Raw genomic sequence first — 24,106 nt, 5'->3', positions numbered from 1 at the left:
GCAGCTTATTACCTTTGGATTGATGCATGCCAGCTTGTGGCCTCATTCACATGTGCGCATGCAGCAGATGATGAGCTCTATATAAACCTGCACAACTGCTGGTAGCAAATAACATATTAGTCATACACAATACACCTGTACGCAAACCACTAAATAATGCAATGAGCTTCTCAAGTCTGGAGCAATGGTGGGAAGAGTGGCAGCTGCGCATCCTTGTCTTGGCCAGCCTCGGCACTCAGTTGTACCTTGCATATTTTGCCCCAACTCGAAAATTGTCCCATCTCCCGAGCTTTTATAGATTCCTTGTCTGCCTGGCATACCTCGGAGGTGATGCTCTGGCAATATACGCCCTCGCCGCGCTCTTCAACCGCCAGAAAAAGCGAGAGTGCTATTCCTACTTTTCTGTGGGCGGAAGCAAGGATCTAGAGGTGCTATGGGCCCCTATCTTGCTCATGCACCTCGGTGGACAGATCGGCATATCTGCTTACGACATCGAAGACAACGAGCAGTGGAAGCGACACCTTGCCACTGCAGTTTCTCAGGTATGATCAAGAAAAAAATATCTTGCTGTGTTTCTTTCCATTTACTCCATTTTTGTATCCACAATCGATCTATGCATGGCTACTTATGTTCACTGTCATGGTCTTTTTTTTTAAGTGAACACCGTGAGCACACATTTGTGATACACATGTGTTACGATAACTTATGTCACATTTAGCATCATGCAATAGTAGATCACTAGGGAAGGTGTATGGCGAATCTCAGTGTTCAGTCTCGTAAATTTTCAGGCAATTTTATAGGAAAAATTTCTACATGCCCCTCTCAAGTATTGATGTTCGTCTACTTAACCTTCTTAAGTATAAAACTAGGTAATAAACAACTCAAGTTACTAAAAACTTCACAAGGGGATATTTGGTTCCACGGACTAAAGACTAATTCCTGTCACATCGAATCTTTAGATACTAATTAGGAGGACTAAACATGAACTAATTATAAAACCAATTGCACAGATGTAGGCTAATTCGCGAGACGAATCTATTAAGTCTAATTAGTCCATGATTTGACAATGTGATGCTACAGTAAATATGTGCTAATCATGAATTAATTAGGATTAATAGATTCGTCTTGCAAATTAGCCTCCATCTGTGCTATTGGTTTTGTAATTAGTCTATGTTTAATACTCCTAATTAGTATCTAAACATTTGATGTGACAAGGACTAAACTTTAATCCGTGGAACCAATCACCCCCTAAACAACCCTGAACTGCCTGATGGTTTCGGAATATGATTTAGTTGAGTTGGCATGCTGGCATGTACAAACTTGCCCATGTGGCATGCCATCACTCTAAACTGGCGCTTTTTCAGCTCTGTCTCTCTCTCTCTCCATCAATAATAATCACTGCATTGAGGTAGACATAGCAATATATAGGATCGGATGTTGTGCACATGCACTGCACACTCATGGTACGCATAATTCATCAACTAGGCCAACCAACTGGAATGATTGATACCCTTTGCTAAGCAAATTCCCACCATCCCAAAAGTCTGTTGTAACTAGTGTTCTTTTGAATTGAAACTGGGTTAGTTGTAACAGGGTCCTGGATAGCTGCGACTATGGCGCTCGTAAGAAATCGGTGCTAGTAACCTAAGAGGGGGAGGGGATGAATTAGGCAGACTTAAAATCTTTTGCATATGACTTCCACTACTTGCATCAAAACATAAGCTAGATCATGCTATCTAGATATGCATCTATGGTTGATCTAGTGAAACTTCCCACCCACAAAGAGTTTTGCAACCTAGAGCCACCAATTCTATCAAGATACTACTCTAAAAGTAAAAAGTAAAGGCACTCAAGTTGCAAGTAAGAAATATGGAAACGTAAATAAGTGGGTTACGAGGATGCAAACTCAGCATGATAATTTATTCTGTGGTATCATCGGTAGGCAAATGCCACTCCTAGTCCACGTTGGAGCTCCACCAAGGATATGCTCCCTGTCATCAAGTCTCTCCTGGTTAAGGTTTTTGGCTCGCCACAAAGGCTCTCGCCAAGCTAGATGAGAATCTTGCTACAAAGGCAAGGCTCACCACTCCCTCTCTTCTGGTCACCTTGACGCCGCCTTCACTATGGAGCTTCTACACGAAAGAAGGGGTCTCCGCACACGATCATCGCCGCTGCTGCACACCAAACCGGAGGTTGAACACTTGTCGGCAAGCCACCAAGGCCCCAAGGTGCTGGCGCACCAAGCTTATAATGGTGGTTCACTACTTGAACCAATTACATGGTTGCAACACCTTGCACTCACTCACTTCCAGACCTATCCTTGCACTAATCACTCTCTAAGCTTATTCTGAGCCTTGCATTATCATTTATGCACTTTTGGTGGCATGAATGTGTTTTTGATGAGTCTTGGTCTTGAATGGATTTGTGCACACACCAGCAACTCCAAATGGGTGAGTAGAGGGGGTATAAATAGCCCAAGAACCTTGAAGAGCTGTTGCTCCAATAGCTAGTAAAAATTGTAAGCATCGGATGATCCTATGGTCACTTGGGTAGGCATTAGATCATCCGGTGCCCTTGTTGACGCATATAGCCGTTGGACCCCCTGCCTAAAATTTATCTAATGCTTCATCCGATGCACCGTCGGAATATCCGGTGCCCTTCCTTCTCTTTCATCTGTGACACAAAATTCATCCGGTGCTTGCCCCGACGCTTACTCCGATGGCCATCAGAACATCCGGTGCTGAAGACTATTTTGTCGAAACTCCCTGAATGATTTCAAAGTAAATATGCTTAGTCTGATACCTCATCTTCTAGCCATCGGATCATCCAGTGCTTGCTGCAACTCAAGTTGATTTCTCACATTGTACTAATTGCTCCGATGGTTGCTCTGATACTCCGGTGGACCATCGGATCATTCGGTGCTTCATATTTTTATGAGTTGAATACCGCCATTTGCACACCATGAATACCGTCTCTTGGATGTTCTAGAATTATTCTATCTCTGAATTTTCAGTCCTTTTGACACTTGAATACTATAGAATAATCATAGATATCATGGCTCGGACACTTGAATATATACCATGATTTGGATAACATGAATACCATCATTTATGGATCTTGCCATAATTTGCACTACTGGAGAAAACGCCTCTACTACAGGTTGGTAACCCCCCTCTGGTACGGGTTGTCCAATCGGTACTGGCAATTCTGTACTAGAGGGGTCCCTTTAGTACTGGTTGAAATAACCGGTACTAAAGGGTATTAAAAAATTAAAAAAAATAATCCCCGCCCGCAACCCCCGGCCCCGGCCCCCGCCAGCGGCCCCCTCCCTCCCCCCGCCGGCCCCCGCCCCCCGCTCCGCCTGCCGCCTCTCTGCCCGCGGCCCGCCCGCACCCCTCAGCCCCACCCCCCACCGGCGCCCCCCCCCCCCCCACCGCTGGCCCCACCCTCCCCTTCCCCCGCTCCGCCCGCCACCCCTCCGCCCGCGGCCCGCCCACCCTGCCGCGGCCACCTCACCTCGCCCCGCCACCGCTCCTCAGCATCAGTGAGGGGCGAGCGGGGGGGGGAGGGTAGGGGAGGCAGAGGAGATCAATGAAGTGTGAGGGAGGAGATCGAGGAAGAGGAGAGGGGAGGTAGAGAGAAGTGTGCGGGTGTGAGGAGGAAGAGGACTGTGCGGGTGTGAGGAGGGGCAGGGGTGAGGATAAGGCCGACGCACGGTACGGAGGACTGTTTGAGTACCGGGTGGAGCCCCCACCTAGTACTAATTTGCCTTACCCGATACTAAAGGGCTTCCAAGGTATAGACCTGATACTAATGCTAATATTAGTACCAGCTCCAAATGTGACCGGTACTAAGCCTCGGGACAAGAGGTCATTTTTCTAGTAGCATTGGTTTGCATTATTGGGACCTATAAAAGCTACAAAGTACATATTTGACAATTCATTAGTCCCAATAACTATGTTATCACTCAACCACCGAAATCATAAACTATGGCATAATGTGTCATGTTTCTTATACAACTTGTAGTAACTAACTAACTACCCCTCGCCAAAAAAAAAAACTAACTAACTACCACTACGTGAAAACCCCCTATTTAGTAACGGGCTAAGATAATCATTGGTAACCCGCATTGCGCCCGTTAGCAGAGACGGGTTACTAATGACTTGTGGTAACGAACAAATAATCATCTTAAGTAACCAGCTCGAATGTGCTAGTACACTGGTGGGCAACATTATCAGTAATGGACGTAGAATCTTAAGTAATCCTGTGTTACCTAAATCGTGTTTTCACGTACTGTACATATTGCGACTAGTTGTAAGTTGTAACTGCGTAGTAACCATCGTTTCAACAAGGGGCGTGAACAATCTTGATACGCTCCAAGAGTCTAACTTCAACCATCCCAGTATCCCACCTTCATTGCTAAGTCATGTGTTGTTGCTATGGCTAAATCTGCATCAGTAATTTCTGTTCACTTTTCCAGGTCACCGTAACTATCTACGTCTTTTGCCACTCATGGTCTCCCTTGGCTGATAAGAGGTTGTTAGTTGCTGCAATACTGCTTTTTATCGTTGGGGTTTTCAGATGCTTAGAGAAGCCCTTGGCTCTCAGAAGATCTAGCTTCAATACAATAGTCACCTCTTTCCATCCAGCCCCGAGGACAGTGAGTACCAACAGAGAAGTAGAGCTTGAACAGTACATACAAGAAGCAAAGGGTTACGTGGACTGCAACCAAGATCATCCAACATTGGATAAGGATGGAGAAAGGACTCACTCAAATCAGCTCAATATACCTGACAAGCTATTCGTAGACTTTGCATATATCTACACTGAGCGTCTTGCTAAGTTGAAAGCCTTCTGGCTCCTGGATGATGAAAACTTTTTTAAAGCGCTACGCATCGGGATCTCCAGAACTTTCAATCTTATTTTTACGAAGCTCTGGCAATTTGGTGACGAGAATAGAGATCCACCTTACTTTGATAACCGTCTTTCGTACTTTTTGTGGCTCACTACTCTAACATTGCCCATCATTTCCATCACCCTCTTCCACATTAGCCATAAACAAGCTTATAGGGGAACTGACATCAAGATTACATTTTTACTATTGTACATCACATATTGTTTGGAGATCATATCCATGGGCACATTATGTTTTTATAACTGGCGGGTGTTGCCTGGCAAGGTTGGCCAGAGTAGCATTATAGTTCCTGAGGGTAAAAGAAGGCACATCACCAACTGCTTATCATCCAAAGGTTTGCTTGGTCAATTTTGCGTTGAGAATACGTACTCATCTAAGGAGATTACATTCTTAGTCTGCAATTATGTTAAAGATGGATGGAGGAATTATATAAGGGATGTTGACAGCTATTGGAAGTTCACAGATACCAGGGGCCACAAGACACTCGACTCACTCGAGCGCAATGGCTGCGTCGTCGGAGGAAACCTTCGGGAGAGTATAGAGAAGCCCTTAGACGAGAGCATCATTCTTTGGCACATTGCCACAGATTTTTGCTTCTATCATAAGGGCACACCACCTGATTCTGAATGTGCAAGGCTCTGTAGACAAATTTCCAACTACATGATGCATCTTTTACATGATAATCCTGAGATGTTGATGCCTGGGAGCAGAAGAGATTTGTTCACAGATGCCTCCGAAGAACTCAAGGCTATCCTCCAAGCTGATAACGTATTGCTGCTGGTGGAAAACAGACTTACACAGGTGTTCATTGATAAAGTGCAGTCTAAAAGTGGTCTTTTTAACGAAGCCTGGGTGATTGCTCAAGACCTGATGAAAATTTCTGATGATGGCAAGAAGATGTGGGAGGCAATCAGAGGTGTATGGATCGAGATGCTCTGCTTTTCTGCTGGTAGATGCAGGGGTTACCTACATGCCAAGAACCTTGGCCACGGGGGCGAGTACCTCACCTTTGTCTCGCTCGTGATGTCACACGGGGGATTGGAGACTTTCGCCGAGAGGCAGCAGAGGGTGCATCTTCAACTATTACCGGAGGAGAGGAAGAAGAGGGCGGTGCAGCATCAGCTACCAACCGAGGAGAGGGTGATATTGAAAGAAGCTGCAACAAATCAAGAAGCTGGTGCGTCGTCAGAGGTCGAGATTGTTCTCAAGAGCTAGAAAAAACATGCAGTTCCATCATTCCTTGTTATCTTATCTCCATTTTATCTAGCCTCTTTGTGTCATGTTGGTTTGCTGCTACCCTGCTATGCATGCTCTAGACCTATGAATTCCACCCCCCCCCCCCCCCCCCCGCGCGCGCGTGTGTGTGTTGTGGGGGGGGGGGGGGCTCCATTCTGTGATTTGGTTGTTTGTAAGTTTAATACCTCATTTTTAATATATGAAAATTTTAATTACCATTCGTTTACATTCTCCTTGGGAGGTCTTTATTTCTTTGATCATAGCATCTTCGGCTATTCTGTGGAGTAACTAGATGAGATGTTTTGTCAACAAGCAGTTTTGGTTCACGCAGCACTTTTTTGCTGAATTAAACAACCGAGGAATGGTCGACGTTTCATTCCAACCACTGGCTTACTAAACCTCGCCTTATCTGTTTTTTGCCCATGCAAAATTCTTGACATGAGAAGAAGGCGCAGCTGCACGCCCAACACGGAAAGCAAGACAGACAGAGTCGGCCGACGGGCCAGATTCGGTTGTGGGCCAACCACCCACCGTCTTCTAAGTGGGCTAGCTGGACTGACCAATCTTCTGTCCTTTCACGAATTGGTCAGCCCGAGAGCCCTCCAGCCCGGTGGGTCGGCAATTCGGCATGGCCGACCCCCCAACTCATCCTGCCCAATTCGGGCCGGCTATAGGATCGTCTCCTTCACGGCCGGCCGGTCTAGTGATCCGACGTGCGCTGTGCAGCAGCGGGCGTACTACCGTAGAGGTCGGAGGGATCGGAGTTGAAGATGGAGACGTCGTCGTGGACGGTGAAGGGCTGCGACGGCGGCGGCGGCAGGCCGAGGCGCCTCCGGGCGAAACCTCTCTCTCTAAACTTGCATCAAATGGTTGCTGTATTCGTATCATGTCTGCCGCCGCGCACAGACAAGTACGGCGGGGGCGGGGCGACCTCGTCGGGCGGCGTCTACTTCTTCAGCAACCAATCCACCTGCCACGACGGCTGGAAGGTGGCCGCCGGGACTCATCCGGTCTTGGACGGCGGCGGCGCCGCCGTCGGGTCGAAGGACACGCTGGTGTTCCACGAGGGGCGGTGGCTCCCGAGGACGCGCTGGGCCATGGACGAGTTCAAAGCCGAGTACCAGATGGGTTTCGACTACTCGGACTACTGGCTGCGCCTGTACCGCCTCCGCCGGCTTGAGGGATGACACGGAAGCGCTGCGGTCGCTCGGTAATTTATCCAGCAATTGTAGTTTATGATGAATCTAAGATTGTCAGCACCAACAAAAGTGTTTGCTTTTCAAATAAATTGATTCTAAAGCGATGAACAGTGGAGGATGAATAATGGATGATGATGGATACCATTGCACACTAATTTCACAAGTGTACTGAATGAGTTATATCACTTAGAACACTTGAACATACAATAGTTACTTACTACCTTATTCCAGCCAAAATCACACTAATATAGTTACTTACTTCCTTATTCCACAAACACAACCCGGGCACTATGACATATATCAATCCACGGGCAGATCACCCGACCTTATTCCACAAACACAATCTCACACTATAACATATATCCATCCATATTGGCAGCTGACTTATCAATGTATTATACTAAGATCTCTCTTCAACATCTTTAGACTCTCCTCTACGTCTGTCATTTTTGGTCTTTTGTCTAGTTCAAGATTTAGACAACTCACTGCAATCTTATACAAACTGTCAAGAAGCTTCAGAACTTCAGGTTTTGCAATTTCCAATTCCTTGTCAAATAGCTCAGTTCCTTTGCAAGCATCGAGAAAATTCCTTACCAAGCTATTGTTGTCAGAATAAGTGGCCTTCTTCCTGCTTATGAGCTCCAAGAGCACAACCCTGAAACTGTAGACATCACTTTTATCAGTTAATAGGCCATCTCGGAGATATACTGGATCCATATAAGTCCTGTCACCGATGACATAATTTGTGTGCTCTCTATCTATCACAATCAACCTTGATATACCAAAGTCAGAGATTTTCGGTGTGAAGCTATCGTTCAAAAGTATATTAGCTGGTTTCACATCACCAAGTAAAATTACATTTGTCATTTTTGAATGCATATATATATATATATATATATATATATATATATATATATATGACTATACTATATAATACACTGGGTTATATAATACACTGGGTACGGAATAGCCAACCCGAGCTTACCCGCGCATCCCGATTGGACCTCCGGTCCTGATCCCCACTGGTTTTTTTTCCGACGTTTTCCCCAAACGTGCGTCTTCCGTCGTGGGTGGTCCGTTCAGTTGCCGTAGCAGACGCTGCAGCTCCCCATTCGCTGCCGCCATCTCTCGCCAACCCCCGCCGCCGCCGCCGCTCGTCAACAGCAGCCGCCGCCGCCTCCCATTGTTGTTCCCCCTCCAGGTCCTCGCTGCGTTCTCACCGCCGCTCCCCATCCGCAGCCGTCGTCGCCTCTCCCTATCCGTTGCTGCCGCCACCGTTCCCCATCCGCAACCACCGCCGCCTCTCCCCATCGGAACCGGCCGCCTACAATCGCCATCCACAGCCGCCGTCGACCATCAGACGCCGCTGCTCGCCATTCACTATCGCCGCCGCTGCTCGACAAACGCCACCGCCGCCACCTCCCGGTCCTAGTTGGTGAGCACTCCGTCACCCCATTTTTCTTGAATAATTCTGACATCTTCCTTTTCTCATTGCGAATAAGCATTACGAACACCAGAAGTGCTATTATAAGAAGGCCAACTACTACACCTATATAAAGTACAAATAAAGAAACCTCGTTATCCCATAATCTTTTAGTAGTTCTTAAAGCATTCAAAATGGTTAAATGAACTGATGCAATTATTCAAGTGATGAAGGGTCACCCACATATCGATACAAAATTATCATAAAACTTCTTGACTGGGAGTTATTAGAGGATTGGACTCTGAAATAGAAGGGACACAGGGGTAAATTAAATAATGTGTTAGTACATTTATTTGTAACTTTTATATTTGAAATATCATATCATATTAAAATTATTGGAAATAAGAACCAAAACTAATAAATTCTATACACTAAGCTAGTAAGATGCATATAATTTGACTAATTGCTTGTCTAAATTTTGAAGTTTGAGTACTTTTTAATACGCCTATTAATAGAAACAAATGCAGGGAGTGCACTCATAAGTTGCAACCCCACCACCACTGCAAAGATTTTTACATGAGGTGCTATTATTTCGTTCCCGATGAATTAATAATGATTGTTTTCAACAATAATTTTCCATTCCTTATTGTTCCGATTTCACGTAAAGTTATTCTAGCACCTAGTACATAAATGCCTTACCTACGGATATCTTTGCAGTCAGAGAAAACAAGTCAGTGCACGGCGCTTCTTTTGCATTTCCTCTTGTTCCGGCTGGACAACTACACTCATAATCTCCTGGTGTGTTCTTGCATTTCCCATGGCATGGATACAGGTCTGGCCGTGCGCACTCGTCAATGTCTGCAGAACAAATTAATTTTTATTCTTCAATCTACAGAGAACAAAAAATGCCTGCCTGTAGTCAAGTTGTTTCACAAGCTAGGGATTAAGCTAAGGAAGTACCTTGGCATCCTCCTTGGATATACGTACGGATTCCCTTCATACCCAACCGAGCAACTGCAGAAGTGCGCATCGGAATTGAATTATCTCCGTCTCGTCGGTCGACGCAGACGCTGTTCTTGCTCACGCAGGCGAAGTCCTCGGGCGTCGGTTCGCCGGCCTTGGGACACATACCTAAGCCGATGTTGAAGACTACCACGACGGGGACGACACCGGCGGCTTCCTCCGCAGTAAAGCGTCGTCGCTGTCCATGCATGTCTGGTGACGTGAAGTTGTACCAGGACTTGTCGACGATCATGGCGTACGAGCAGGAGAGACATCATCGCCGCTGCCGTCGTCGAAGGTTTTCTTCCGCCTATGGGTGACCCACATCTGCTAGGGATGGGGATGTACATGATACATCCCTAACGAATTTTCATTGCCAAATTCAATTTATAATTATTAAAAAATATACAAGGCAAATTCTTCTCGATTTTGTACGAGTCGGTAGAGCCCGCGAGCCCTCCGACCCCGTTGGCCGCGCGCCGTGCTCCGATCCAACTGGAGATCGATCCCAGTAAGAAGCCACGGTGTTTCTTCATCAAATCATCATCATCGTCGCCGGCGGCGGCTAGCTAGGATCGTCTCCCTCACGGACGGCCGGTCTTGTCGGACGTGCGACATGCAGCAGCCGGTGACGGACACGGACACGGAGCTCGTAGAAGCCCTCGCCCGGAGGCTCCTCGGCCTGCCGCCGCCGCCGTCGCAGTCCTTCACCGTCCACGACGACGTCCGCATCTTCGATTTCCATCCCTCCGACCTCTACGGTATGTCGGAGAGACCGATCGAAACAACCTGATCGCTCCTGTAACTTGCATGAAACAAATGTCATCCCTGCAACTCTGCTAGATGATCAATTCGTTGCCGCCACGCACACACAAATACGGCGGCAGGGATGACCCGTTGGGCTGCGTCTACTTCTTCAGCAACCAATTCACGTACCAGGACGGCTGGAAGGTGGCCGCCGGGACTCAGCCGGTCTTGGACGGCGGCGGCGGCGGCGACGTCGGCTCGAAGGACACGTTGGTGTTCCACGAGGGGCGGTGGCTCCCGAGGGCGCGCTGGGCCATGGACGAGTACGAGGCCAAGTGCCAGAATGGGTTCGACTACTACTCATACCGCTCGCTGCGCCTGTACCGCCAGCGCCGGATTGATGGATGAACCGAAGGGCATTATCACCGCCCTTTTATCCCAAGATGACATGGATGATCTAAGTGTCATTTGAATACATTAGAGATGAACATTATACTTCATTATGCTTGTGAGACAACCGGCACATGTGGGAACCGTCAAAGAACGATGAGGGTGTGCAAATTTCGTGCAATGTGGAGCGCTGTGGTTTGCAAGTTGCAACCTCATGAATGTGTTGCTACATGCTACTAGCCTACTATTATAATCCTCTTGTGGCTTTAGAGAAGACTCTTTGTAACCATTGTTCGGGCAAGCTGGTCTTGTGGTTTTTAATTCTCACCATAAGAAGTTTTTCACGTAAATCGCTACTTCAGTTGTCAATGAGATTTGCTATTATTCCACTTCTAATTTATTAATATGTTTGTTGGAAGTTTTCCTTAACACCTCATCATATGAGAGAGGAGTTTCATCCCTATACCACCCCATCAAGCTCAATTAATAAGTTCTCAGTCTTGGTAATTATGCCAGACTGGCCTAATATCTGGCCACCATTAGCATCTGCCCCTCATGTTTAAAATGAGACAATAATATAATCAGGATAAGGCATAAGGCAAACATTAATTTAATCATTCATTGTTACAGTCCCAGCTTTTAGCCGTGGCCATGCAAAACAAAAGCGAAAGTGGCAACAAATAGTTTGGTTTCTTGAAATTAAATAAAAGCAATCTGAAGCACGCATAGCCTACTGATAGACATACAGCCATGGCTAATGAAGATCTCCGTAACCGTCATCTTCAGGGAACAGCATGCACTTTTCATAAGTGACAGAGGATGTCCTTTTCACACCATAGCCCAGAACCTGGTCTATTGCGTGCAGTGTCTCCCTTTAATTAAAGTGCCTGCATACAAGAATGTTTTGTTAACAATTTGTGAAAGACTGGACATCATTTCAGCTCAACCAAATTATTTCCTTTGCAATACTCGCATCGCAATATACATACCTCAAGGTATCACGCAGAGCCCCAAGGCATCCGCAACGGCTTTAAGGTAGCATGAGCCGAACTGGCCTTGACATCCATCGCCGCAGTACTCCTTGCCAAGGCCACAGAACCCTGACGAGCTGCAGCAGTAGTTGTTGGTGCACTTGGCACCATTGGCGTTGAGGCCACAGCGCCTGTCCTCGACGCAAGGGCCGCTCTGGCAGCGCACACCGCAGTACTCCACGCCCATGCCACAGTAACAATGCTGGCTGCAGCACCAGTTGTTGGGGCATTCCTTGCCGCCGGCCAAGTGGCCGCACTTGATGTCGGCGCCACATGGGCCGCCCTGGCAGCCGGCGCCGCAGAACTCGCTGCCGAAGCCGCACCTCCCATCCCGGCCGCAGCACAGATTGCCGGGGCAGACCGCGCTGCCGGCTTGGCGCCGCACGACTGGTTAGCGTGGCAGGCGCCGCTCTGGCAGCCGTCGCCGCGGTAGAGGGATCCGATGCCGCAGTAGCCGTCCTTGCTGCAGCAGAGGTTGTTGGGGCACTCCATGCCGTCTCCCTGCTTGCCGCAGCGGTTGGGGCAATTCAGGAGCTGGGCATGGGCGTCGGTGGCCATGGTGGCTATGGCAAGCGCGACCACCCACAGGACGTACGAGGACCTTCATGGCTGCTGCTGGCTAGGGTTTCAGCTAGCTTTCGTCTTGCCTAGTTTGCTGGTGGTGATGGAAATGCCAGCAGTAAGCCTCATTTATATAGGAGTTCCAATGGTTTGTTCTGCGGCGATCGATCGCCAATCGTTAAGGAAGTTCCATTATTTACATGTATATGTGTGGGCATGTTGTTGCAACACCATTCCTATCTATGATCTGGGAACGAATCCATATTGTCAACGATCTGTGCTGCAGTCCTTCACCGTATTGTCAACGATCTCGATTACCAACGATCTGTGCTGCAGCAGGAACGATCGTGGTAATAATCCATATTGTCAACGATCTCGATTACCAACGATCGCGGGAGAGATCCATTATTTTATTATTACCACGATTCATAGGATCTGGTAATGGATGCGTGATGCAATCTATATTTTTTTACTTAGGCACAAGAATTATGGATAATAAAATGATCATTGTACCCGTAATTAATCCTCTCTAAAATGTTCATTTACTATCTCATACAAACTTCACTCTAAAGTGTGCATTTACTAAATAGGGCGGGATAAGATGTCTTGAAGTTTCAGAATAATACTAAGTATTTTGAAAATAGTAGAAGAAGATAACTATTCTAAAACAGAGGGAGTAAAAGACAGTACATGCAATGTGTTTCTTTGTATGTTGTGCATGTGCAATGTGCCTTGGTGCGTGGGACATATTTGTTGTTACAACTGGAGTTTTATAGGAATATTATGGGCATCAAATTTATTGCCACATCAACAAAATTGCTGACTTGGCAAGGTCATTATGAGGGGGAGTTTCATCGAAAGAGAGAGGAGTTTCATCCCCATGACACTCAACTAGCACAATTATCAAGTTCACAGCTTTAATAACTGTACAATGAAACTGTTCACTGAGACTAGCCTTAAAACGCAATATGAATAACTTGATCCTTACTTAATTTTTTCTGTACTTTTTTATAGTCCATAAGTATAAGAAATTGTGGATTTCAAAAGTTGTCCACAAATACAAGGATTTTGACCGAATCCGCCTAAATAGCCAGTATTTAACGTTGTCATTTATGGCATCGGTTACCTAAATAGACATGAAAAGTGCATTAGTGTGATCCTTTATGTAGGGGTATATATATCTTTTTTGTCCTTTCTTATTGTTCTAAAAATCTCAGAAATCGGGAATACTGGTACTCCACTTCGCCAGATGTTTAGAGTAATTTGTGGTCGAAGTAGTACTAAAGGGGTTCTTTAGTTAGTACTGTATATTCTATTGGTCTCCCCAACCGGTACTAAGGGATCCCTTTAGTACCGGTTATTTCAACCGGTCCTAAAAACTTCCGCTTTAGTACCGAACTACCAATACCGGTTGCGAAACCGGTACTAAATAGAGGTTCCCAACCGGTACTGATGGCGCATTCCCTAGTAATGCTAGAAAAGTCAAAACATCCAAATCATTTGGAACGAAGGTAAGTAGAAGATAATACGTGCTTTTGCGTTGTAAACAAGATGAATCGAGATAGCTATGATGATAAGGTAAAATATAAAAATGAGTGCATGCTAGGCAATCTTTTTTTCTAAATTAAAAGATATGTTCTTGAGAGCTGTGATGCTACCCCCCTATCTTTATGGGTGCAATGCTCAATGAAACTTCGTAGGCACATGGACAGTGCATATACAGTATGCAACATACCAGATGCCTTGCTTTTGCTTGTGCGCATTTTGAAGGTCAATATTACTCCCTTTAGTTTTAAATATATATAACGTTATGAACAACTTGATTAGTTGATTTGAAATTCATATACATAAAACCTGTGGCAGTATTTTTTTAGCCTCCTAAATGAAACTTTGACTTTCTGTGTATCTGTCACAAATGAAAAGTGTATATCCGATGTGGTTAATTAATACATCCATGTGATCCGTGGTTTTTTTAAGATAATGGATAGCATCTGGCCTCTATATCCACACTTGATATATATAGCCAAAAATTGCAAGAATTCTTAGACTCCAATTCTCAACACTGAGAAACCCAACAAACAAGAGAAAACCAAAAGATTAAGACAGAAAGCTAGAAAGCCAGAAAGACTAAGTTTCGAACTTTTTCTACATCTTTGCTTCAAACTTGTTTTGTACTCATGCAGCAACAAATCTTCACATCACTCGTCTACTTAGAAACTCTTGATGTCAGAAATATCCTGCAGTAAAACGGTCAATGCTTGTCGATCCATGTCGTGTAGGAACCGAACTAAGTCGATATCGATCATGATCACAAGAAAGCTTACATCACACCCGCTGAACAACCTCCACAAACCACCAAAAGTGCTAGCAGTGGTAGTGTGCCTCAAGGGAGGGGACGACACCACCGCGCCACCGTCGTCCAACCAACATGGTCATGGTCTTCACCTGAAAAGCTCGCCAGAAAGGAGGGAAGAGGAGTCGTGGATGACGCCTTCAAGAAGGTAAACGACACCTTAGGGCATTGCCGTCATCGGCCTACAAGCAGGCAAAATCTTTCGCCCGTCCCTGTTCCCTAGAGTACAGTGTCGATCCAGAACTGTCGGGGCAGCAGGGTGACAAAAGGTCAGAGGGGCGCGGCCACTTGAGATAGGCCCCAACCGGGCCGGCCCCTACCCAGTGGCGCTGCAGCAGTGCATCCCGCCCCCCGCCTAACACAGATGCCGGGAGGATCCATCTAAGGGAGGAGGAGATCCAGCCGGGGGAGCATAGATCCGGCTTTTGGCGATCGGCGATGGCCCCGCGCGAAGATTTTGTTCCGATTGGAAATTCCAACCGGGATAAAAGATCCCCCCTCTTTTGTCCCAACCGGGATAGCTAGAAATATCGCACCGATGCCCCCCTGTTCCGGTTGGAATTATCAACCGGGACAACAGGTTTAGTCTTGGTTTCAACTGGGACAAAAGCCCCCCCCCCCCCCCGATTTCGGTTAGTACTTACAACCGGAACTACACCTGTTTCCAACCGAGACAGAAGGGGGGCGTCGGTGCGATATTTTCTAACCATTACAACCGGGACTAAAGGGGGGACTTTAGTCCCAGTTGGTCTTTACATCCGAGGCTAAAGCCTCTCCCCTCAGTGCCCATTGGTGCCTCATTTTTTGACCTGGGACTAAAGGTTTAAGTCCTGGGTCCAAAGTTAATTGGGACAAAAGCACCTGGATGGAAGGTTAGTTCTCTACTAGTGAATGAACTAGAGCACTCGACCAGTTCGATGTCCGGTCCGATCCCGATAACTATGCTGAGAAGTAAGTATATACTTACTAACGTATGTACGCTATGCTCAACTACCAATGGTGCTTACTAGGATAGACCATGCGTGATACATAGCTCTTGCCAAACTCGTCACCTTATATGGTACAATACGGTTGTACCCATTTAGCAACTCTCTTGCTTAAATAAAAAAAAAGATTGAAATGTAATGAACATTCAGTAGTTTAAGTCCAAATTTAGTTGGTTTCCGAGCAAATATATATAGATCCAGTAAATATAATAAAAATATAGTTTCAAAAACATAATTAGTATTTCACTGTGGCAAGGGCATTTTGCTAGTACAACATAAACTGCATACTTTAAGGTCCCTTGCTCCAGCAGGCAGCAAGCTCTGTGATGATATTCGTTCCATGTCCTATCCCTTGCTTTATCCCTTGCTTCGTTCTTCAATCGGAGAAATTCTTGCCCTGTCCCAGTGAACTTGACTTCGGACCGATACTAGCCTGAGGCTTGAGCCTTCGATGACAAGAGGACTCTCACAGTGGCAATGCCAACTAATCCTTTTTTGTATAAGAGGCGAACGGTGGCAGTTAACTGGACTACTACATCAAACTGAGTTTGGAAAGTTTAGGGGGTAGAATACCCGATTTTGTAGTTTGGGGGTGGACCCGTGATAGTGTGGGGGGTTATATATGTAGACTTCTTCCAACTGAGTACAAACACAAACACGCACCCAGCACAACGAAGAGATACAATGGGCCTCTCAAGTGCTGTGCAATGGTGGGAAGAGTGGCAGCTGCGAATCCTCGTCTTGGGCAGCCTCGCCATTCAGTGTTACCTTGCATTCTTCGCCAGCGCCCGTAAGAAGCATATCAGGCCCTTGTTCAGATTTAGCATCTGGCTGGCGTACCTAGGTGGAGATGCTATAGCGATCTATGCCCTCGCAACCCTCTTTAACCGGCAAAGGAAGGTATGGTACACTTCTGAAGATGGCAGCCATGAGCTAGAGGTACTATGGGCGCCCATCCTGCTCATGCACCTCGGCGGACAGATCAACATATCGGCCTACAACATCGAAGACAACGAACTGTGGAGGCGGCACGTTGTAACCGCGGTGTCACAGGTGAGCCACCCCAAAAATGAAACTCTTGCTGTTTGCATTTGGTGCCTGCTATATCTTTGCAAATTTAGAATAATGTACGAATTTTACTGACTGAACCTACACCTCTAACTTTCTTGTGGATTAACTCCATTGGCTCAGGTTGCGGTGGCTCTGTATGTGTTTTGCAAGTCATGGTCGCCCTCGGCCGATAGGAGGCTATTAGCCGCAGCAATTCTGCTTTTTATCCTTGGGGTTTTCAAATGTTCCGAGAGACCATTGGTTCTCAAGAGGAATTGCTTTAATAGCCTAGTCAGCTCTTTCCATCCTTCCCCGAGGGCCAAAAATATCAACAGAGAAGTAGAACTTGAAGTATACATACAAGAAGCACGGGATTTTGTTGACCGTAATAAACAGCCGCCAACAATGGATAGTGACGCAAAATTGCCACACTTGGAGCAGCTCTCTATACCTGACAAGCTACTTGTGGACTCTGCATATGCCTATACTGACCGTCTTAATAAGCTGAAATCCTTGTGGTCGCTAGACTACGAAGCAGTTTATGCAGCACTACGCAATGGGCTCTCCATAACTTTCGACCTTATTTATAGCAAGGAGCCTCAATACACCGATCCAACCAGAGAGGAAAACCTTGATACTGATATTTGTTCAATCTTTTTGTTCTTTTCCGTTATAACATTGCCAATCGTGCCCATAATCCTCTTCCATATTAGCCATAAACAGGCTTATAGGAGGAGCGACATCAGGGTTACATTTTCATTGTTGTATACCACTTATCTGTTGGAGATTTCGTCCTATGTTACAACGATCATTTCTTACTCTGAATGGCATGACGTGGTTCCCCAGAATAGCCTTACAGGATTCTTAGCTCGAAAGAGAAGGAACACATGGTTGATGGGCGTTGCGGAATCCAAGCCTTGCTACTCGTCCGAGGACATTACAGGCTTAGTTCAGGTTCATGTTAGAAATGGGTGGATAAATTATATAAATGATACCGAGAGTTACTGGAAGTTCAGTGATATCAGGGGCCACTGGACGCTTGAGCGCAATGGATGTGAAGCAAACCTTGGAGGGAGTATAGAGAAGCCATTCGATGAGAGCATCATTCTCTGGCATGTGGCCACAGACTTTTGCTTTCACCATAAGGGCGCGTCTCCTGATTCTAGACCTGCCAGGCTTTGCAGGGAAATCTCCAACTACATGGTGCATCTACTGTTTGCTAATCCTGAAATGCTTATTCCTGGTAGCAGAACAACTTTGTTCACAGATGCCTACAATGAACTCGAGGCTCTCCTGAAAGATGACGATCTAACACTATTAGACGAAAAACAAGTTACAGAGAAGATAATTGAGAAGATGGGCTCCTCTGAAGAAGGTGATATTGTTCACGACTCCTGGGTTCTTGCTCAAAAGCTGATGGAATTAGGTGAAGAGAAGATGTGGGAAGTAATCGAAGGTGTGTGGATTGAGATGCTCTGTTTTTCTGCTGCTAGGTGCAGGGGTTACCTGCACACCAAGAGCCTTGGCACCGGTGGGGAGTACCTCACCTTTGTCTCCCTCCTGATGTCACATGCGGGATTGGAGACATTTGCAGAGAGGCAGCAGAGGATTCAGCTTCGGCTTCCGAAAGAGGAGAGGGTGAAAATTGCAAAGAAAAGAATACAGGAAGCTACAAGTAACCAAGCTGTGAAGGAAGAGAATGCTGCCACTCCACCTGCTACAGAAGCCAATGGGCAAGTACGGCAAGAAGAAAAACCTGCTGCTGCATCAGCTTCGCAAGGTGAATGCGTTGCCCCTGCCATTGCACATGAGTTCGAGATTGTTGTCTCACCGTGAGAGCAAAACTGTGTACCCATGTTTATCTGCTCTGCATGATGGTGCCTTGATAAAAGTTATGTAATGTCTGTTGTGTTTACTACAAGTTCATATCACGCATGATGACTCCAGTGTCCAAGTAGCATTCAATATTTGTACATAATAGAGACTGGGACGCGCCTCCGGCGCATCGCTAATTTTCTGACCAATTATGTAAAATTTTCATTAAAACAATACCGTTAATACTTAACGCAGCAAGCTAACAGAATCCAAAACGTGTACAAAGCATCTCAAATTACATGGCATATCTCTTTAGGGGCTACCTAGACGGTCTATACAAGCACTGGATGATCAGCGATGATCAACTATGAGTACATGACAAATGTGCTGCGACTATTGGCCACTAGGATGTGCAACTTTTTGTATCCAACTCATGCTGCGAAGGGATCCAAATTGCAAGGTCTGGACTGGTTCTTCGAGTCAGGATCCGGATTCATAGAATGTGTTGGCTAGACTAGATTGTGTGCCTGGAATGCTAATGGCCTCACCAAGTAACATATACTGAATGTTACGTAACAAAAAAAAAATCAAATTTATTACCACGAGGGCTGAATGTTTAATAAAACAATGTACACTCAGCGTAAGTTATAAGCCCAGCAGCACGGCCCAGATCTCAGCGATCGGCCGCCCGCTCCACCTGTGCCGTTCTGGGCCGTCGGTCTAGGGCGGCCCGTTTGGCCATTCCCCTCAGCAAAGTGTGAGCAGAACCGTCTGTACTTTTCCAGAACAGCTCCTCATTTATTTTTTTTTGCCTCCCCTGCCGTTCAGCTCTCTCTCTCTGGCTCTGCCTCTCTTATCCCTCTGCCTGCCTACCTCTCTCGTGGCCTCCCCTTCCTGGCGGCGCTCGACTGGGCAAGCGGCGACGCCCTTCGACACGTCTCCGCCGGCGACGAGCGCCCCACCAGGTACGCCCCGGCCCCCCTCTCTCCCCTTCCTGCTGTTCCCAACGGAGCGCCCCGAACCCTAGACTAGGCTACACGTATTCATTCGGATCTGACCCGGTTACACGTATTATTTATATTTACGATACCTATGAACTTCGATATCTTGTGCAAAAATCATCTGGTGGTCCGCCCCTGCGGGGTGGCATGCCGAATATTGGGTTTGGTTTCGCGGCTTACAAATGAGCCCTCGTTATTTCCTGGGTTCTGAATTGTAACTATTAACTAATGTTTCCTGATTAGAAGCCAGGGATAGTTTGTTATGCGGCAGTCCTCTGTTTAATTTGTATATACTTGTATATATTCCTGGAATACCTAATGCAGCAAAGCCCTTGACTCTGCTTCTGTGATGTTGCAGTTGGTAGGTACGCGCAAGATTGAAGCCCTGCGGTTGACTTAGGAGACATTACATGGCGCTGGTACAGTTCAGCGGCGCCTTGGTTCCTCAGCTCGGTGAAAAGCCTCGGGTCCTACCCGCATCACCTGTCGTGGCAAGGGTTGCCTATGCTGCTGATGCGAGATTCCTGTCACCAAAAACTGGGTATGTGTGTGCACAGTTGGGATATTATTTGGTAGGTAGTGTGCAATTCGCTTTAGGAGTTCCGTGGTGGAACCTGTAGTCTGTTTCAGACATTGTTGCCACCGCAGTTTGTTTCTAGGCTTCCACGGTTATTATCAATTCTTGCCATATAATCAATTTTTCGCACTGACTCAAAGTAGGCCAAGCAACCTTTTGTGCTATGCAGTATCCTCTGTTAAACCTTTGTCCCTTGCTACCTTGATAAATATGTTTTTCTCTAAACCACCACCTCAATTTTTATCAACCATGAACAAAGAGATTGATTGAGCTGGCTAAAATAGTAAAATGTAACATACATCAAATAAGGTAGAGGGAATTAAGAAGATGTATTTCTATACCATCTCAACAATCCTATAACTTGTAACGACACAATATTTTAAGAATGTAAAAAATGTATTATACCATTCACATAAATTTCTCAGTAAACTAAGTTTGTTTTTACTGTCTCTGTTTGTGCAGTATAAGAGGCAGAGGTAAACACCTGGTGTCATCTAGTTATAGTTTGCATTCACAGACCTCTTCTGAACGGCTAAACCATGTACCATCGTCAAGATGTCGCCAGAAAAGGGGTTCACGTTTTGTTGTCAGAGCTGAAGCTGTGAGCTATTCTTTTGTCTTTCTGCTTTGCTTATGTTATTTCTTAAAAATGTCTTCCATTCTGATATGGATTTAAATATCCAAATGGCAGGATTTCTATTCCATACTTGGTGTCTCGAGAAATGCTAGTAAATCTGAAATCAAGAGCGGTTAGTATCTTGTATCTGGTTGCTCATGCTGTGAATGTTTTTGCTTGATTCCTGTTTATTTGTTAGTTATGTGTTAAGAGGAATTTATTACCTAGTTTTTTATTTGGTTGTTGTTATCATGTAATATGCCATACAAATCCTTGCAATTGTCAGAACCTAGATTTATTCGAAGTCCATCTTCCAAACTTCCATTTTTAATGCTGCTCCAATAATATAGTACACTTACAGAAATAAAAACCAATACTGATTTTAGATGTGTATCACTTGTAAAGTACTCGCTCTGGTCTTAAATATATGAATGCTTTGGACAAGACTCAAACTTTTGAAACTTTAACTGCCATTGACTCTTGAAATATTTAGTTTGAGAACATAATGATGGCATGTGTAAATTTGACTTCAAAGGTACTTTCATGCAAAGTAAATAAGTATTCCTTGGTGTAATCTAGGCCTAATTGGACTTTATGGTTGTTTCTTTGTACTCGGAAGTATAATGCAGTACTTCAACAGGCTGAATTGTTAGATAAAATTGCATGGTTGGCCCCACTTCGAGGCTTAACTATTAGTTTTCCCTCTGTTTTTATTTTGCACAATTGCCACAGCTTTGAGAACAAAATAGGGGCACTGGTGCAAACATTTTGGACACACTAGGGGTACTGGGGCAAATTGAGAAAAGGAGACCAAACTCATAATAGGCCCCAAAGTGGGGTAAGCCATGCAAATGCTGTGAATTATTACTATTTCGTATAATTTAAGATTATCGTAGCATGTAACACCCCTTAGTTCATTTGAAGCTTCAAAATCTGATGTCCTTGGTGTCATTTTATTGCATCTGATTAGCTGGTATTGTTAGCTTTTTATTACTTGTTTGTATGAAAATATCAACTACGAGGCTGACCATCAAGAAGTTTTTGTAATTTGAAAGCATCATGGTCTGTAGTACCTGATACTGAAATAGACATACATGATGTTATATTGTTTATCTTGCGTGTTGGTCCTGAATCCTTTTATTTTCCAGCCTATCGGAAACTTGCTAGGAGCTATCATCCTGATGTGAACAAGTAAGTTGGCTATCGAGACACAGGACACTTTTCAGCTACAATCATCATTTTGTTGCTTTTCAGCCACTTATAGCCAATTGTTCATGACTCTTGATACTTATTTGTTTCTTACATTAAACCTCTTTCTCATGTACTTATCTCTTATTTTGTTTTAGAGATCCTGGGGCTGAACAAAAGTTCAAGGACATCAGCAATGCTTATGAGGTTGGTCCCACTGGTTATACTCAACTCCCAAAATTCCATTTTTGGTAGTAGGATTACACATTTCTTTAAGCTTACATAGCAAGGATGGCTGTTGTAGGTTTTGTCTGATGATGAGAAGCGATCGATCTATGATAAATATGGAGAAGCAGGTCTGAAGGGTGCTGGCATGGGAACAGGAGTAAGTGTTCCTAAATGGTTTCTATATCTGAATTTGATCAGCAGGATCATTGAATTATTTTAATCATATCAATTATGTTTCCTGTAGGATTACTCAAACCCATTCGATCTCTTTGAGTCACTGTTTGAAGGGTTTGGTGGGATGGGTGGCATGGGCGGTGGCCGTGCTGCTCGGAACAGACCAATGCAAGGTGATGATGAGACCTACAATCTGGTCCTCAATTTCAAGGAAGCGGTGTTTGGTGTAGAGAAAGAGATTGAGATAACCAGACTGGAAGGCTGTAACACCTGTGATGGAAGTGGTGCCAAGCCGGGTACAAAGCCAACGACATGTAAAACTTGTGGAGGCCAGGGCCAGGTGGTCTCCTCCACAAGAACACCACTTGGAATATTCCAGCAAGTGTCCACCTGCAATACTTGTGGCGGCACTGGTGAATTCTCCACTCCTTGCAACACCTGTGGGGGTGATGGCCGAGTGAGAAGGACAAAGAGGATCAGTCTAAAGGTTCCTGCTGGAGTGGATTCTGGAAGCAGGCTGAGGGTCCGGTCTGAGGGTAATGCTGGCCGGAGAGGAGGCCCTCCTGGGGACCTTTATGTCTTCATTGATGTTCTCTCTGATCCTGTTCTTAAGAGAGACGGGACAAACATTCTCTACACATGCAAGGTTTCTTACATTGATGCAATCCTTGGGACAACCGTCAAAGTCCCCACTGTTGATGGAATGGTTGACCTTAAGATACCCTCAGGGACTCAGCCAGGCACAACTCTGGTGATGTCCAAGAAAGGTGTCCCACTTCTTGGGAAGTCCAATGCGCGTGGAGACCAGCTGGTGCGTGTCCAGGTTGAGATTCCAAAACGTCTAAGCAGTGATGAGAGGAAGCTGATTGAGGAGCTTGCAGACCTCAATAAGGCTCAAACAGCCAATAGCAGGAGATGATTATTGCACAAGGTTGGGTAGGGCACCTTGCCTGTGCGATAGGCAATTTTGATGCAAACTGCAGTGATGAAAAACTGAGTTGGTAGTGGTAAACACTTCTACGAACTACATACAACATGAGGGTGCACTGGAGCAAAATGTGTCATGCCATATCTGTAACCTCGTTTTTAAGCCATTGAAAGTTAAGTCACTGCAAGCAAAACACCAAATGAACTGGACGTTTTGCAATAGTTCTAGGCAAGTTTATTAGCCATTTTTTATTATACGGATTTTGTATTCTTGAAAGGCTTAGGCAAAATCTCTGATGGTGGAAACAGGCATAATCTTAACATTTCTTGCAGAAATGCTGCACCAGGAAATCTGTAAGCTGTAGCACATGGAAATGTAACTGTAGTTTTTATGATTTGTGATGCATTGGGGATTATTGGTTTGGTTTTCAACTATTTTATCTGGACAATACTGCCAATGCCAAGCCAGAAGCCTGTTGAAATTTGAAACACTTATGGCACACAGCAGGTACAATCTACACTATGCAGCTGTTGGTAAAAGTTTTGAAGCTCTTTGTTCTATGTGCGCAAATAGTTGCTTGGGTCTCGTGTGATTTTGTTCTTGTTTGGGGATTTCAATAAATAGTTGTAACAAGCACGTGCTGACATAGTGACATGTACCCATTACATGCCAACCACCATAATCCA

General features: G+C 45.4%; 4 protein-coding genes and 1 pseudogene across 4 annotated transcripts; 3 read left to right on the top strand and 2 right to left on the bottom strand.

Annotated features, from left to right (window-relative positions):
• Window positions 1-106: 106 nt before the first annotated feature.
• Window positions 107-6,366, top strand: LOC117859967 (uncharacterized). The gene is made up of 2 exons (XM_034743172.2): window positions 107-542; window positions 4,481-6,366. The coding sequence occupies exons 1-2, from the start codon at window positions 162-164 to the stop codon at window positions 6,128-6,130; spliced, it is 2,031 nt and encodes a 676-aa protein (XP_034599063.1). The 5' UTR covers window positions 107-161; the 3' UTR covers window positions 6,131-6,366.
• A 1,371-nt stretch (window positions 6,367-7,737) lies between these two features.
• LOC140223159 (uncharacterized) lies at window positions 7,738-10,028 on the bottom strand. The gene is made up of 3 exons (XM_072294712.1): window positions 9,776-10,028; window positions 8,679-8,899; window positions 7,738-8,271 (listed from the first exon to the last, which is right to left on the bottom strand). The coding sequence occupies exons 1-3, from the start codon at window positions 10,026-10,028 to the stop codon at window positions 7,738-7,740; spliced, it is 1,008 nt and encodes a 335-aa protein (XP_072150813.1).
• Window positions 10,029-11,499: 1,471 nt separating this feature from the next.
• LOC117859968 (uncharacterized) lies at window positions 11,500-12,662 on the bottom strand (annotated as a pseudogene).
• A 3,735-nt stretch (window positions 12,663-16,397) lies between these two features.
• On the top strand, window positions 16,398-18,824 carry LOC117860295 (uncharacterized). Its single transcript, XM_034743563.2, has 2 exons — window positions 16,398-16,896; window positions 17,035-18,824. Exons 1-2 carry the CDS (start codon window positions 16,528-16,530, stop codon window positions 18,727-18,729), a joined length of 2,064 nt encoding a protein of 687 aa, XP_034599454.1. The 5' UTR covers window positions 16,398-16,527; the 3' UTR covers window positions 18,730-18,824.
• Window positions 18,825-19,511: 687 nt separating this feature from the next.
• Window positions 19,512-23,851, top strand: LOC117860953 (chaperone protein dnaJ A7A, chloroplastic). The gene is made up of 8 exons (XM_034744394.2): window positions 19,512-19,673; window positions 20,068-20,250; window positions 20,749-20,887; window positions 20,978-21,035; window positions 22,051-22,093; window positions 22,249-22,297; window positions 22,395-22,475; window positions 22,563-23,851. The coding sequence occupies exons 2-8, from the start codon at window positions 20,120-20,122 to the stop codon at window positions 23,409-23,411; spliced, it is 1,350 nt and encodes a 449-aa protein (XP_034600285.1). The 5' UTR covers window positions 19,512-19,673; window positions 20,068-20,119; the 3' UTR covers window positions 23,412-23,851.
• Window positions 23,852-24,106: the final 255 nt, after the last annotated feature.

Source organism: Setaria viridis, chromosome 6, assembly GCF_005286985.2.
Source record: "Setaria viridis chromosome 6, Setaria_viridis_v4.0, whole genome shotgun sequence".
NCBI lineage: Eukaryota > Viridiplantae > Streptophyta > Magnoliopsida > Poales > Poaceae > Setaria > Setaria viridis.
The sequence above is the reverse complement of the archived record's forward strand: the minus strand, read 5'-3'. Positions and strand labels throughout refer to the sequence as shown.

Coding starts and splice junctions, on each gene's coding strand:
- LOC140223159 (XM_072294712.1), bottom strand. CDS start 10,028: ATGATCGTCGACAAGTCCTGGTACAACTTCACGTCACCAGACATGCAT. Junction 8,900..9,775: donor TTCTGCAGTTGCTCGGTTGG/GTATGAAGGGAA, acceptor TACTTTATATAG/GTGTAGTAGTTGGCCTTCTT. Junction 8,272..8,678: donor GGCGGCTGTGGATGGCGATT/GTAGGCGGCCGG, acceptor TATATAGTATAG/TCATATATATATATATATAT.
- LOC117859967 (XM_034743172.2), top strand. CDS start 162: ATGAGCTTCTCAAGTCTGGAGCAATGGTGGGAAGAGTGGCAGCTGCGC. Junction 543..4,480: donor TTGCCACTGCAGTTTCTCAG/GTATGATCAAGA, acceptor TCACTTTTCCAG/GTCACCGTAACTATCTACGT.
- LOC117860295 (XM_034743563.2), top strand. CDS start 16,528: ATGGGCCTCTCAAGTGCTGTGCAATGGTGGGAAGAGTGGCAGCTGCGA. Junction 16,897..17,034: donor TTGTAACCGCGGTGTCACAG/GTGAGCCACCCC, acceptor CCATTGGCTCAG/GTTGCGGTGGCTCTGTATGT.
- LOC117860953 (XM_034744394.2), top strand. CDS start 20,120: ATGGCGCTGGTACAGTTCAGCGGCGCCTTGGTTCCTCAGCTCGGTGAA. Junction 20,888..20,977: donor TTGTTGTCAGAGCTGAAGCT/GTGAGCTATTCT, acceptor TCCAAATGGCAG/GATTTCTATTCCATACTTGG. Junction 21,036..22,050: donor TAAATCTGAAATCAAGAGCG/GTTAGTATCTTG, acceptor TTTATTTTCCAG/CCTATCGGAAACTTGCTAGG.